Raw genomic sequence first — 16,342 nt, forward strand, 5'->3', positions numbered from 1 at the left:
GTTTAATGAACCATTGTTACTGTGAACTTATCAGGCCAGTCTTTTTTTGATTGATAGTGTACATTAGGAGTTTATAATTGCCTTTACTGTACATTTTCTGCATATTTAAATAAACATTCACACAAATTGGTATGAATGAATTTGCACATCTTTGTGGACTAGTTGGCAAGCTAACTGCTAACACGCACACACAGCAAGTGGGCAACATGCTCGTCTGTCACAGCAGCTTGTGCTAGCATGTTGCCAGCTGTTTAAAGCTTGTTAGCTCAGCTTGCTAATGATACATCGTTCACATAGTTTGTGTTTAAAAACAGTCCTCTTTTGTGCAGCAGTATTAACTCTGGAGGTTTATATAAAATATAATGATGCAACCGAGCTAATACGCTTCTGCCATTTTGGACACTCCAGCGCTCTTCCTTTAAAGATCAGCAGTTTGAACATGGCTTACTATTGGTCAACGGTGCACATTTTTATGTATTGAATTACCAGAAAATATGCTATATAGAGATTAGTGATACAAATTGTTATCGAGATATGAAATATCGTGATGTCACAAAATTCAGACGTTTGAAATGCGGGTGTGACTGGTCCTTTACTCTATGAGCAACATGACACGCCTGACAACAATGGTTTAACAATACTATGTATTACCAAATCCTGCTGCAGGACAATAGGAGTTCTCTGAAATGGCAGTGTAACTTAGCGGAAATAAACTGTGTGCGTACAGTGTGTTTTCCATAGCCTTGACTACGACGACAATACAGCAAACGTCCTTGGTTAAGACTATGAAAGCTTCCTCTCTCACTCAATACCTTTTGTTAACCTTTAACCAAATCTTTCCGTGGAGCTTTAATAATGTTAGTTTAGTACGAGCAGGTGTGTCCTTGGACATAGAAAAAGAGAGAGATTGGGGAAAATGGAGGAGTGAAATGAAGGAAGAGCAAGAGGTGATGGGGTAGGACGTAGAATGTGGAAAGCAGCAGAAAAGTGGCGTATAAATAAGTTAATCTGTTGTTGTGAGGTTGAAAGAAGATAAAAAGTAAATGCGGTATTGAAAGCATAGCCACATTCCAGCAGAAAGATAGGAGGAAAAGAAGCAGCCAATTGAGCCTAAAGAAATGCAAAAACAATAGAAAAGATAGCTGGTATGGCTTTGACCGACACGGACCTTTCTGATGGCTACAGATAGGGGTGTGCAAAAAAATCGATTCACATTCGAATCACGATTCAAGCTCTACCAGTTCAAAATCGATTCATAGAATTCCAAAAATCTTTTCATATTTTTTAATTACATTTTTTTTTTAATTGTATGTATACTGCAATCACATGGGAAAAGTAACTACATTTGCATACTGTGAATCATTTTTTTAAATTAATTTAACGAATCTTGAGCCTGAAAATCAATATTGAACCGAATCGTGACATTTTGTGAATCGTGCACCCCTAGCTACAGATACCTGAGCAATATCGTATTCCAGCATGGATTGAAAGTAAAGCAGGGTAACACCCTGGACTGGGAGCAATCCAAAGTTGACACAGATATTGAAGAGTGTGAAGGACAGACAGTGCTTGCTGCCATGAAAGTTCCTTATCAGACCACACTCCCTGTCACTTGCAGTCCACTTTCTATGCTGCATTAGAGTTCATTCACACTAGATCAGTCGGTACGGCGATTCGCCGCAGCGGTGTGGGAGTGTCACCAAGTGTTTTTCGTCAGATTGTTTATAGATCTTGACATTTCCAACCTCACTTGATGGCAGCTTCATTTCACAGAGAAAGAAAAGAGGAGGGACTGTGCCTTGTGCTGGAGTTTGTTGCTGGATGGAAACAGTCAAACTCCTGGGCAGTTAAGTGCTTGTGTTTTCGCCTTCTACCCTCATAGTTTTTTAAAACTCTCGCTGCAGCCTAAAAATGCACTACCCCTATTTTAAATGAATGGAAAGACTTGAGTGGGAGCAGCCTCATCCTGAAAAGCTGGTTGCTGTTCTCTCCTAATGAGGTTAATATTCACCTGTGTTGCAATCTTTTCCATTGTTGCAGCATCTCAGAAACTATTGGAGGGATTCCCACATAATTGGGTACACAGATTCATGGAGCATAGAGGGTGAATGTTAGCATAATCATTGTGCGCATGTTAGCATGCTGATGTTAGCATTTGGCTTAAAGCACAACTGTGCCTAAGTGAAGAAGTGCTTAGAGAAGCTGCGTTTGTTGGTGGAACTCAAACTGGGAACGTTGGCATTACATGGTCTGCATGTTAAATCTCTAGGCCACCAGGATTTCACAGTTGTTTCTTAATTAATGTATTTTTATCCTCAACACAGCTGTGAGCCGCATACCTCTTTAACAAACACAAATAATCAAAGCACACTATCTAACATGCCACAGCTGCCCTTCCCAGTCTAACTATGACAAGTGGTGTGTGTGTTTGTGTGTGTTTGTGTGTGTTTGTGTCTTTTGCAGTTTTAAAGAGAGTTGGAACAACTGTTCCTTTAGGTCTGTTCCCAGTGGGGTGACATTTTTCTGGGTGTGGCACTGGACTTTACAGAGGACATTCTTTAATTCCACCTGAATTCAAAAAGCAGTTTTGTCTCCTACAACACCCATATCTTTCCTGTAAATAACTTGTCCTGTGTTCTCCTTTTAAGAAATGTATATTTGATATTCCTTGGTTTCTTGATGAAGCGCCCCTAGTTGTGTCATTGTTAATCAGATTTGTGCATGTTGTCAGTTATATTACCACTGCTTTTTGCCTTCAAGTTCACGAGTGAATATCAGTGTTGGGTATCAGTGGCAACAATCGAGGGTGCTATGTTTAGCATTTTAACAACAAACATTAACCTTATATATATTCAGTATTAGTACAATTACTGTAAACACTCAAAAACATAATTGAGAAGGACGGCAACCTCTACTGGCCTCCACACTACATTTCTTATAAATCTATGTCCTACTGAGTACATGGGAAATGTAGTCTTTAATTGATAGATAACCTAACACTAACAATGCTACTGTGTGATATAGGCTGCTACAATCTCAAGCATACTTATTGTTGACATTTAGTGGCATCCACACATGGTCCCCCACCCCCCCCCCCAACCCCCCTCACACACACACACACACACACACACACACACACACACACACACACACACACACACACACACACACACACACACACACACACACACACACACACACACTTACACACTGCATCTCTGTCTCTATGCTTGTCTCTCAGTCTCAGGGGACACTAGTCATGCCTGGCACTGTATAACATTTCGTCATTTTCATGGGGATGGCTGGAAGGGTGGTGTGTCTTTGTGTTGTAAGGGTTGGGTAGCTGTCTGGTCACTGCTGGCTGACTGTAACCAAATGACCTGCGACATCCTGAACAAAAGTGTGTGTACGCGCTGCATTGTCAGCTTTGCTCCATTATTTTTACTAGTGTGTGTGTGTGTGTGTGTGTGTGTGTGTGTGTGTGGATAGAAATAAGAGGTAATGTGAGTTAAAGTAGAGCATGGATTATGATTATGGTTGCAAATGAGTGTAGTGAATGGAAGATCCTCTTAGCGTGTGTGTGTGTGTGTGTGTGTGTGTGTGTGTGTGTGTGCGCGCCTGCCTGCCCTTTGAGCAGTTGTGTGTGTATATTTTCTATCTCAGCAGCCCAACCCTTGGTAATAAATCTCTAAGGAGATTCCAGAGATGTTGCAATGACCTGGGTGACCAAATTGTGTGAGCTATCCCCTAGTATTGGGAGAGGGTCTGTGTTAAGTTACTTTCTCCAGAGATTCCTCTCAGAGTTCAAGCAGTTCACACATGAAATTCCCATCTATTTGTCAGGGTTTTAGGTGGATGCTGACATGTCAACCTACTTTAATGAGAAACCGATGGCCTCTGAGGAACTATTTTCCAAATTGTCACACTTACTTTCAAATCTTGTCTTTCTCACTTTTCTATCTTTCCAAATAGTCTTCCCGCCCCTCCAGCTAAGGTGTGTGTGTGTGTGTGTGTGTGTGTGTGTGTGTGTGTGTGTGTGTGTGTGTGTGTGTGTGTGTGTGTGTGTGTGTGTGTGTGTGTGTGTGTGTGTGTGTGTGTGTGTGTGTGTGTGTGTGTGTGTGTGTGTGTGTGTGTGTGTGTGTGTGTGTGTGTGTGTGTGTGTGTGTCAGCTGAGGGGATTGACGTAAGAAGATGATGGCTAATAAGAGAGGGAAAGATGGGTACAATGGAGGGGAGAGAAACCTACTATGGGTGGGCCATATAGCAAAAAGATCATACCACAATTTCTTTTCAGGCAGGATCATGATCTGCAATCTTCTCACACAAAACCTGAAGAAAAAGAAAATTCTTTTTCTTCAGGTTTTAAGACTATTTAGCAGGTTACTGAATATAACAAACAAACAAATGTCCCTATTAAAAAAATATAGTGCTATAAGGTATCAGAACACCACACCATATTCCATTCTCAAACGTAACACTTTATACATTTTCTTTAAATGCTATTCCAAAAATGTGTCCTTACTTTTCAAAATCCAGATGATTCGATCTATAATCTTCGCTCGTCCCCGACTCTCACTGCATAACGTAGAGAGAGTGATTATTGCGTTGGGGGAGAGTTGTATAGCAGCGGCGCTCATCATTTAGCAGCCGCGCTGCGTTGTATGCAGGCGAAACACTGCTATTAGAGAATGTGCCCTGTAGCACGACATAGCACTATCTCTGTAATGTATAGTATTTATTAGAGTATCTGTTGGTTCTAATCAGTCTGGTTTTGTTTTGTCCCGCAGTACAGCTGTTATTAATGTCCCATCAGCAAATAGGAAATGCTTGGAGTAAACAGGAAATTCACTGTTTGGACATTTCATCAACTTTGTTGAGGCTGATATAATGCCATACAATAACTGAGGACTGACTACATGTTGATACTAGGCCCACATTTCTTACAGACAGTAAAATCTGATGAAATACTTCCTTATTTACGTTGTGCAATCCAAACATTATTAGCTGCAACTTTGTTTGGTGGTTTAGCTATCTGGCGTACGAGGTAATGACAAAAGCGACGGAAGAGAGGAGGAACAGGAAGAGGTGGGGGGAGGAGGGAAATGCTAAATTGCTTTCTTTCAGGGTAGTATCCCAAATTTTAGCTTGAAGTTGCAGTTAAGATAATATTTTTGACAGTATTACACACTTTCTAAAATAGCCTTTAGGCCCTCATGAGACTATAAGATTGCATTAAGAGACATTATTTCAGCCATTTTTTGGAGTCTGCAGTTTCATATGTCAGGATGAAGACAGGACAATATCCATTTTTTAATTTTTTTGGGCGTTAAAACAAGTAGAATTTAAAGGCACTGATTATTAGCCCAAATATCGTCCGTTAAAGTTCAGGGTGGAAATCAGCATTAGAATAACAAGCCAAGAGCCTATTGTGCTGGTCTGTATCATGGGGTTGGGCCACAGAGTGCAGGCAGGCTAGCATTGTTTTAACCTACAGCTAAAGCTCTTCTCCATAAGGCCTGCTGGGTATAAATAAGACCAAGAGGCCCTCTATCCATAGGGGCGAAGAAGACAGAGGAGAGATGTGGTAGAAAGAGAATATGAGGCGAAGTAATGGGATATAAAGAGAGAAGGAGAAGGGATTATAGAAAGGGATAGAGACAGAAGAGGAAGGAAAAGAGAGAGGGAGAGAGAGAGAGGGGAGAGAATTATGCACAGAGGTAAAAAAGGGTGGGAATAGGGGTTGGAGAGGTAGAATGTTCCCAATGTTTTGAGTTCCTTCTCAGCAAGTCACCACCTGCCCTGTTGACTGGGAGGGCCTGTCGACTGTGGGAGAGTGGAGTATGTGTCTTTTTCTTTTTACCTCTATCAGTCATGAACATAAATAAAGACTTCCTGGCAGTCCCCGCTATTGGTAAGAGGTTAGTTTATGGTTTACACTTTGGTTTAAAGTTGAGATTCCAAAACAGATAAGTTAGTCAATGGATGTCAGTTCAAGTAATAGGACGCTACTAACATAATGAGTAGAAGAACTACATTGTAAAAGCAAACTTGCTATGCAGCGTGAGTGTGTGGTAGTCGTTCTGTTCAGTAAGCCATGACGGCGAGTCAGGATGCACAATACCAGGAGAAACAACTGAAGCAGCCAAATGGAATTCAGCCGTCATTTATTTGATTATTTACGCTCCTGCTTATCCTACTGTGGGATGTCAAAATGTCTTCTGTGAAAAAGGAAAGTGTAAAACTTGTTGACCTCGTACACGTTGACAACACCAGCTGCGAAAACCCCGAAGTTTAAAATAGGGTGTTAAATTAAAAGCAGTGTTTTGTATTTGGAGCCTCATATCCGGGGTTATAATCAGTCGGAAGATTCTGTAGAAGAGCTGGTACTACCGGCTTCCTCACCAGAAAGAGTTAACTCCACAATCCTCTAGGATTATAGGAAATCACAAAGTTGCTGCATCGGTGTGTAAAGTTGGTTAAATGTGTGTGAAGGACAGGGAGTGACTCCTTAGTGTGTGAGTGTGAGTGTGAGTGTGAGTGTGTGTGTGTGTGTGCTCTGTTATCGATTCACAAGTGCGGTGGTTCAGTAAAAAAAAAAAAAAAAAAAAAAAAAAAAAAAAAAAAAAAAAAAAAAAAAAAAAAAAAAAAAAAAAAAAAAAAAAAAAAAAAAAGAGAGAGAGAGAGAGAGAGAGAGAGAGAGAGAGAGAGAAAAAAAGGAGAGAAAAAAAAAAAAAAAAAAAAAAAAAAAAAAAAAAAAAAAAAAAAAAAAAAAAAAAAAGAGAGAGAGAGAGAGAGAGAGAGAGAGAGAGAGAGAGAGAGATTGACTTGCCCCTGGGAACCCCCTTGTGTCAATATTTAGTGCTGGGCCACCATAAGTTGACAGGCCGCTGGTTACGTCAAAAACAAACCACACACACTCACATTCATGCACCCTCATTTAATATCTTAATTTGTCGTTACTGTAACACTTCACCATCTGTCATCAACTTCCTGCCTCTCATCCTCTTTTCTGATACTTCTCTTTCACCGTATTTCACTCTCTCTCTTCTGCCCTCTCGTCTCTGTTCCCCGACTCTTGTTTGCCGCCCACACGGCTTGCATTCTTTCACTCTGACATCACAGCCGCCCTGCCATTTTTTTTTTTTTTTCTCTCTTTAGTTTTTTGGTCTAATTCTCTTTGGTCCCTCGCCCCTTTTGTCAGTCCTGGATCCCTCGTTCCCCCTTACCCTCTTGACATTTAATTAGTTTAAATATTGGAAATGAGCCATCCAGGTTGGGTGATAAGAAGACAGGACTAAAGCAAGAGATGGTTGATATCTTGTACCAATGTGTGAGTGTGAAACAGTGAAAAATGTGAAAGTAGAGTAAGGGTAACAGCGTGGAAGAGAGGCAAAGTGAAAGGTGAAGGCAGGAGATGATGGTGGAATGGTCAGGATCTTGTTTGCATGAGTGTGTTTAGGTTGGTGGGGGTTATGTGCAGATTTACAGTGAATTTGAGCAGGCTTTTAACAGTTCAAAGGGGCACTTTAAGACACTTTGTATTTCCTTTATTCTTTGATTTGTAGCCAGGGGTTAAGGTTTAATCCATCTCTGGCTTTTCTCTCACAGCTCACATTGACAGTTTTATTCCACGGCAAAGACAGGCCAAAGGTTCATCCAATAGTGCTGTTAAAGCTATTGTAAAGACTTGTATTACTACCGATTACAATGCTGGCTTTGTTAGGCTAATGTAAAGTATCAATATACAAAAACAGCCAGAGAAAGACATTTATGAATCAGAATCAGATTTATTGGCCAAGTATACTTGCATACAAGGAATTTGACTTTGGTAGGTGTTAACTCTCTATACATTGAACAAATAGACATGTAGTAGTAACATGAAGGAGATGACTGTGTGTAACATGTGACCTGATGCTTTGTTATGCTTAGGGGGATGCACAAACCTGATTGCAAGTCATTCATCTTACTTTCCACTTTCCGTTTTAATGCTCCTTTCATTGAGCATTGCATATGGTTAAGTTTGATCTACCAGGGACAGGCGTGCCTGGTAGATTATTGGACAATATTTCAACACATAACAGCTAAGTTGCCAAAAGAAGCCAACATTCCCCAAAACTAGGTGTGTCCCTTTAACATAACTTATAACTGAGCATAGAGGAGTAGACATATTGTTTTTGGTTGGAAGCCAGCTATAGTGTAATTCTGCCCACTGGGACTGAGGTTTTAGATGACATGTAAAATGATTGTTGATCATGTTGTAATAGAGACGGGTGGAGTCATCATATGGACTGTACTTTACTGTCAGTATTTGGCTGGAGGTTTAGGCATCCATTCTCACGAAAATGTTATTTCACTATATAAAATAAACAAAAAGAAATGCAATTTCCCATAGCATTTTGTGTCTCTCCAAGGGATTTTGTCTCTTTGTGGTCATTTGGCGTCGGTTTGTGTCCCTTTGTGTTAGATTTGCGTCTTTTATACATCGTTTTGGACCGTTATTATTCCCATATGTGGGTCTAAAATGTTGGAAAAGCTAGGGCAAATAATAACTAACACTCAAAAAGCTTAAAGACAGAACTTGCTAAAGAAGACCAACTACAATCATTAGATCTGAGAAAAGTCTTTTAGTTGCATTCATTTGGCTTAGGTGCTGCAACCTCACCTCATAATGGCAGGGAAAATCCACATGGACATCACTGTAGAGGGGAGTTTTGTTTGATATATTTCAACCACCCTTCTACACATTTTAGCGTTCAGTATATGCTACTTATTGTTCCATCCCAGGCTAATCCTCCTGGCACCATTGATGATTTTGGTTTATAGTGTTAAATGGCAACAAGTACTGGTCCCATGTTGCATTACTGATGTCATAGCCTAGTATAGCTGTATATTAGCATCCCAGTTTACGCCTAGGATTCATCAGTCTTATGAAACCTTTACAGGCTGAAAATGAACCCGTGCAAACTTGTGATGAAGGGTGTGCTCAACATGATGCAACAGTACAGCACTGATAGAGATCTCCATAGTGTATGTCATGTTAGAGCTGTGGCTAACTCTAGGCTTCCACTGATGATACAGATGATACAGATTTTAGCTTCAAGCTGCTTATAGCAATCTGTATTTTATGATATTTAGTGTTTTTAACGTTTATTGTTTTTATACAAATTCCCACTACCCATAAAAAATACAATGTTATTGTTATGAGTATAACAAGGCACCAGCGCTTTTTGCTGAAAACCCAGTTATTTCTAAATAGTTTCTTAGTGTTTCTTATGTGTGTCCTTGAGGCTTAAACGTGTTGAGTGCATTTCCTTGCTCATAAAACCTTTGCAAAGTGGTTGTTACTTAGTAGTAGTTTTTTTGTATTTTAAATTGTGCATTGCTTTCATCCATGTGTACTTGCTTGCAGTCTTTTCACTGCCTTTCTTGGCACATTACTGCTACCAACTGTAGATCAGTGAAATCGCATGAAACTGATGGCAGGAAGTCCATCACATCTCTAGCGCAGCATCTGTGTCCTTAGACAAACAAAACATGGACACATTCTGCTAAATAAGGTCAGTATCTGGGCCACTAACGATCGGGCGTATCGGGTCAGTGCATCCCTAATGTCTACTGAAAGACCAATATCTGCCTTGTGTAAGAGAAACAATACCATGGCTAATACTAGTATGGGGACATCTTCTGTATTCAGTCTGTGAGTTAGTGTTAGAGTTTGACCTCATTGAATTGAACATGTCCAGGATGCTGTGATAGTGTTGGAGTTGGAAATGGATGTTGTGGCACACTGCATTGTGGGTGCTCCACAATACAACCCGCCACGTGTGGCTGCAGTTGTCTTTTGTTTACACGGAGCAGCTGCTGTAGACGTCACTTTTAGTTGCGCTTTACTTTAGTCACATTTTAACCCCCCCACCCCCAAATAATGAACGAATGATCCAAAGACAACATGGCATGGAGTTAGAGAGAGGAAATATCACACATTCTTCAGCTGTACTAAAGACAATATTGCAGCTGATCCTTCTACAGGCCAAGTCACACCAATGCAGTACAGCAGTATTAGCTTCTAATAAATATGGCAGATTAGTGTGGCATGATGTTACATGATGATACATTCCCAAGCCCTATTTCTGGACTGTATGGGCAATGGAGGGAAAGTGGAAAATTGCTATATATATATCCAAGATAACTCTGAACAAACTTTGCTGGAAAGGAAGTGAGAGAGCAAAGAAGAATTTAAGGGGAGGAGAACAGAGGGAGAGAGAGAGAGAGAGGAGGGGGGAAGTCAAGTTCCCATTTCTGATTTCCCACGGAGTCAAGGTCACATGCATTTCCCTGAAAGTTGTGTGTGTGTGTGTGTGGGTGTGTGTGTGGTTGTGTGGTGTTTGTGTGTGTGTGTGTGTGTGTGTGTGTGTGTGTGTGTGTGTGTGTGTGTGTGTGTGTGTGTGTGTGTGTGTGTGTGTGTGTGTGTGTGTGTGTGTGTGTGTGTGTGTCTCTGGTTAAGAACATCAACATAGGCTGTGCTTTGAATAGGATTTTTGACTTATTTTAATGACACACACAGAGTATTTGGGAAACCCTGCAAACAATGACCCTGACAGTCCTCCTATGTAAATAAAATAACACAATTTGTTGCACCTTCTTTGGCACTGCTTGCCAAAAGGCTGCATATGGCATCAGAGCCTGTAGTTGTAAAACTCTTCTTCTGGCCAAACGGCAGATATAAAACAATGTTTGTATTGTTTCCATGGCTTTATGCCCCTCATAGTGCTTTTATGTCACATCATTTATAGCTTCAGAGCTATAAAAGACAGATTGAATAAACTGTATTTTAGCTTCAGCTAGTGTGTGTGTAGACAGGAGGGGCTGTCAGGCAGTATGTGGGAGGAGAGGACAAAGGCTCAATAATAATTGATAATAATTAATTTTTGTGCCTCATACTTTTGGTGTCTATAAATTCTGATCCAATCTGTGTACTGCCCACGTAACCCTAAAGGGTTAACTTTGGATGTAAGTGATGCAGAAGTGGGATAAGAAAAGTGGATAAGAAAGGGTTAAAGTCTCTGACAGCTGAGCGAGATACTGGTGGTCAGATACAGCCCCTCCTTCCTCCAACTCTGCACAAGAATGCTGCCTCAGCATGAGCCTGCAGAAACACACACACACTCAGGAACACACCTTTTAAAGTCTGCACACTTGCCCAAAACAACTGAAGTTTTAGCCAGAGACATTAGCGCGGATGAACAAACGGATGAATCTAGTTGATATGTTGGGTGTTTTAACAACTGCAACCCTCTATCTTCTCATGTATCTTTGTCTGTTTCCTGCCGTCTGTCCAGTGTATTCTCACACAGTGGGGGGAGAGAGAGAGTCTGGAAAACATTACTCCGATTCCTGCAGCAGGGGCTCTGATTATACTGGCAATGAAGAGAAAGAGAAAAGGGAAGGGGACTCAAAGGAGAAGTACAAAGTTTAATCTCTGACACGGACACTGCTAAGTCCTGTACAAAGTGTGTGATTTCCATAGGTCACTCGCTGTGAGCGTGCAGGGAGATGGAGATGGGGGTTATTTTCAGGCATTTTCATGTCTGCCTCAGCAAAAACCTAATGGCTCCTTATTGAGTTTCATTTAGATGGGGGTGACCAGCAGAGGGCATCGTGTGTGTGTGTGTGTGTGTGTGTGTGTGTGTGTGTGTGTGTGTGTGTGTGTGTGTGTGTGTGTGTGTGTGTGTGTGTGTGTGTGTGTGTGTGTGTGTGTGTGTGTGTGTGTGTGTGTGTGTGTGTGTGTGTGTGTGTGTGTGTGTGTGTGTGTGTGTGTGTGTGTGTGTGTGTGTGTGTGTGTGTGTGTGTGTGTGTGTGTGTGTGTGTGTGTGTGGTCGTCCTTGTTATGCCAGGGTGTGTTCTCCTACATTGTCCCTATAGTACTCTTTGATAAGAGATGGAAGTTCCACCTGCTCTCTGTCTGTGTATGAGTCCAGTGATTTTGCCGTTTGTGTATGATACGCGATAACATTGTTGAATATCTTGATAACGATATTACATGCGATAAATAAACCGATATTAGAGTGTACTCAGTTCTGCCTTTCTGCTGCTTTTTTGAGTTCTACAACAAGTTGCTTGTTGTAATTTAAAACAAATGAAAGGAAATCATTTCCAACATTACTTCATTGAGCAAATTGAACATTACATTGGATGTAAAAGGCACCACAAAAAAAGAATGATAGTTACATTTTAAAGTGTAATTTTCTATTGATATTCTATTTTCAACTAACACAAAAAATGTGAGCGTCATTCGCGATACGTCACAGCCTTTTGCGATAGGTTTATTGTGCAAGTTGATATCGCGATGACAATAATACAAAAAAATATATATATATTGTGCAGCCCTAATTGTCCTCCACTTTTATTGGATTCTTCATAGCTCTGTGGTTTGTGCTGCTGTTAAAATTGGGTTCTTTTACTCAATTTACTGTTTTGTAAAGAACCTTTGTGCTATCCGAAAACCCCTTGAAGGATGTTTTCTTTTCCTTGGTCTGAGTGGAGGAGCTGAATAGAAGCATTTATAGAATGACCTTGACCAAGACTTTACCTGAGCTCTGTGAGCTGATGAGGACAGGGGACGGCTGTTCAGATTTCTGAAACAAGAGAGATTACACCCATTCTCTCTTTACCTGCACTCATATATTCCCTCATTTACTTGTTCTTTTCTTCCTCATTTCCAACTTTTCTAAACTCTACTCTCTACTTTTCCATCAGCTCCTTTTTTAAATTATTATTATTATACTCCTATCATGATAAAAACCCTTCTGCACATACACAGTTCTCTTTTTTTTTTTTTTCAGGTGTGTGTGTTGGCAAAAGATTAAGATATCTAAAATGGACCTAAAGACGTGGACTATACAGTACCAGCAAGCGCCACATCTTTGGATTTATGGGCCTATTCTCTTAGATCAGCAGGAAGGAGCGAGTCATCCTAATGAGGCCTATAAAAGCTGGCTTTCCTGCTGCTGCTCTGCTCTTTGATGCCTCTTCCACCATAGACTAGAATGCCCTACTGTCCAGCATCAGCAACTTTTGACTCTTTTCATGTGTACATTTTTTTTTTTTTATCCGAAAATGTGTGAAGATTGACGGATATGAGAGTGGTATCTATCTTATCATCTAACTTTTAGTAAGAAAGCTAGTGTATTTCCCAAAATGGATAACTATCCCATTTTAGTTGGGGAGGCCCAAGTTCAAATGGCATTCTCACGTCAACAAAAACAAAATTAAACAGACACCAGGCTTCAAACTATCCCTCATTAATGTCTATGTATAAGTCTGGCAACTTTAGCGGAAACTTGTCTTCCTCTTTGTTCTCAGCAACACACCCCCATTGCCTGTAAGATGTCAGTTGTTATTAGTGTTAACAAGCAAATGCATTAGACTGCTGAGGTCTTTGATCTGCAGCGAGTGTGTGTGTGTGTGTGTGTGTGTGTGTGTGTGTGTGTGTGTGTGTGTGTGTGTGTGTGTGTGTGTGTGTGTGTGTGTGTGTGTGTGTGTGTGTGTGTGTGTGTGTGTGTGTGTGTGTGTGTGTGTGTGTGTGTGTGTGTGTGTGTGTGTGTGCGCAGCACTGGTCTGGAGTAATTACACTCCCTGTAATGATATTGGACTAATGATGATAAGTCGTGTGTGTGTGCTAGATGCAGTAAGCATTAGGAGCTGTATTTATGACAGTGGTACTCTTGGCTGCCTGTCTGGAGAGAGAGGGAAGGGAAGAAAAAGGAAACTCTTTTTGCTCAAAAAGATTATTTATTGGCTCATGCTGCATTTACTTTTAGTTTCCCTTTTTCATACAAGCACGCTTGGATCCACACACACACACACACACACACACACACACACACACACACACACACACACACACACACACACACACACACACACACACTTTAGCCCTTTGGAATCAGGACACATGTTTTCCTTTCTCATCCTTTTTCTCTCTCCAGGGGTGGTTAGGGCCAGATGTATGTGTGCATATGATAGGAGATGTGTTAGCTCTCTTATACCCTTCCTTCTCTTAAGAGCAGAGAGAGAAAATGAGAGGAACTATGGTACGTTTCTTAGCATAAATGCCTGTTGGATTGAGGAGAGGGGGACAAGGGAAAAAAAAGCAAAGCGAGAGGGAAGGAGGGGGTTATATGTCACCCAACACAGGGACTATTTCCTCTGGAGGGAGGGAGAAGAAAACTGGGTGAACGAGTGGCGAGCAAGAGAGTCCTAGTGAGGTGTGTGCCTGTGTGAGCAGCAGTAAGAGGAGAAGCTATGGCAGCTGGCTCTCAGGACGAAGGGGAGAGCCTCTAAAAACAAACTCTCGGCTAAATCGTGGTCGTGACGCGGCGCTGGAGGCCACATTCTTATAGCCGGACTATCACCGCACTGGGAACGAAAAGACCTTTCCAAATCACTCGAGAGCAGGGAAGGAGCCATGAAGTACAGACCTTTGGTAAGACACCCGGCCACACGTTCATCTTGCAGAAAAAAATCAGTCAGAACGTGGACAAATCAAAGCACCTTCTGATGGTTTAGTGTTAGTCGAGAATTGGTTGTCTACACATGCAGGTTTGCGTTCAAGAGTGTGAAAGGTAAGGAGTTATATGAGAGATGGGTTCACTTTTGGTCAGGCTATTGAGGTGGGGGATGGAGTTTATTGGAATGGAAGAGGGAGAATTTGTAATGACTACCTACTGTGGCATTTAAATTGTGTGTTAAATTGCTCTTGAACTTCGTGGACATAGGTGAGAGAGAGGCAGGTGAAAGTCAGAGCCGTAACAGCAACATGCTTACCTTAACTGTTACCTCCTTGATCTCAGCATCCTTCTTCACTGTGACTCTGTATTTGTCATGTTAATGTCAGAATGAATCTGAATCTGTTTGATGTCCGAGAAGGGGTGTGTGTGTGTGTGTGTGTGTGTGTGTGTGTGTGTGTGTGTGTGTGTGTGTGTGTGTGTGTGTGTGTGTGTGTGTGTGTGTGTGTGTGTGTGTGTGTGTGTGTGTGTGTGTGTGTGCCGTCCCAGGGCGAGGCAATCACATGGTAGTGTTGTATGTGGCCAGGCAGCATTCTTTGGCATTTACTGAGAGTAACATTGAGCATGTTAATGAGAAAAGTGTGTGTCGATTTATCAATGCTGTATCTGTGATGTATTGGTATGTGAGACTTAAAACCTTCTTTTTTGTGCTGCATGTATTTTCTCTTACTGATAGAATATGCTGGATTGAACTCCTAGAGTTAAACATATATAGGAGTTTTTACCCTCACATTTTGGCACATGCATATGCATCCATAAGGATTTGATCATTTTTTACGAGCCTTCTCTGCTTCTACAACAGTGTGTGTGGGAGTTGGAGCACCGATTTGTCAGGATCGCACAATGCACTGAGAGATTCCTGACACAGTTGTCATTACTGCCTGTAGGGCATCTGCCTCCAATAGGTAGTTTATGTTGGGCTCGCCTCACTCTCCTCAGGCTATCAGTCACTTTCTGTCACTTTGTGATGAAGTAAAAAAACTTCTGAATGGCTTGGTAAACTAGCTCATTGTACCTGGAATACAAACCTAAGGACTTGAAAACCTCAAAGCTATTTCTCCATGGAGTATCGTTGGTGTCGGGTAAGTTGTAGCTTAATTCTTGTGTCTGACTGATTCATGAATGTCTCGTAAAAATGATAAATGTTTGATTTGAAGGGTAAAAGTAAAGGTAGTTACTCAACTTAAAGTAACCGAGTAAAGGAGTCTTGTCTGTTTAGTTGATGGTAGATGGTAACTGGAGTTTTAGTGTTAACCAGCCTGCCGTAAAAGCTACTCGGGCATCGTGAAACCAAGGTGAAACTCAGCTGCCTGTCCACTGTTATTCTAGTTGTGGGTTTTTTGTGCGCCTGTACTAATATGAGAAGTTTTGTATCTGTTTCTGTATCTATTTTGTATTAGTTTTAGGTGCGTGGATATTTTATTATGGATTTTTTGTGCTTTTAAATTCAGCTACATTTTACTTTGGGTGAAGTTGGTTTCAACACCATATAGCAACATGTCTGTTCTACATAAGAATACACTACCGGTCAAAAGTTTGGGGTCACTTACAAATTTCCATTCCACTCCATTATAGACAGAATACCAGCTGATCTGAGTGGGTGGCTGATCTTTAATGCAATATCTACATTGCCCATTATCAGCAACCATTCATCCAATGTTCCAAAGGCACATTCTGTTTTCTAATCTGATATCCTTTTAAAAGGATAACTGAGAAAACATTGGAGAACCCTTTTGCAATTATGTAAACACATAATGGAATCTGAAAACTGCTGC

General features: G+C 41.1%; 1 protein-coding gene across 4 annotated transcripts in view; it reads left to right on the top strand.

Moving 5' to 3' along the window:
* Nucleotides 1-16,342, top strand: part of LOC120574642 (unconventional myosin-Ic-like) — a 66,505-nt gene that overhangs the window by 14,071 nt on the left and 36,092 nt on the right. The window contains exon 1 of one of the 4 annotated variants that reach the window (XM_039825009.1): nt 14,260-14,485. The exons of the other annotated variants lie outside the window; for them this stretch is intronic. Coding sequence (XP_039680943.1) covers nt 14,468-14,485 — 18 coding nt within the window. The 5' untranslated portion in view covers nt 14,260-14,467. Of the gene's footprint in view, nt 1-14,259; nt 14,486-16,342 lie in introns of those variants that run through there. 4 annotated transcript variants of the gene reach the window in all.

Source organism: Perca fluviatilis, chromosome 2 (genome assembly GCF_010015445.1).
Source record: "Perca fluviatilis chromosome 2, GENO_Pfluv_1.0, whole genome shotgun sequence".
NCBI classification, from domain to species: domain Eukaryota; kingdom Metazoa; phylum Chordata; class Actinopteri; order Perciformes; family Percidae; genus Perca; species Perca fluviatilis.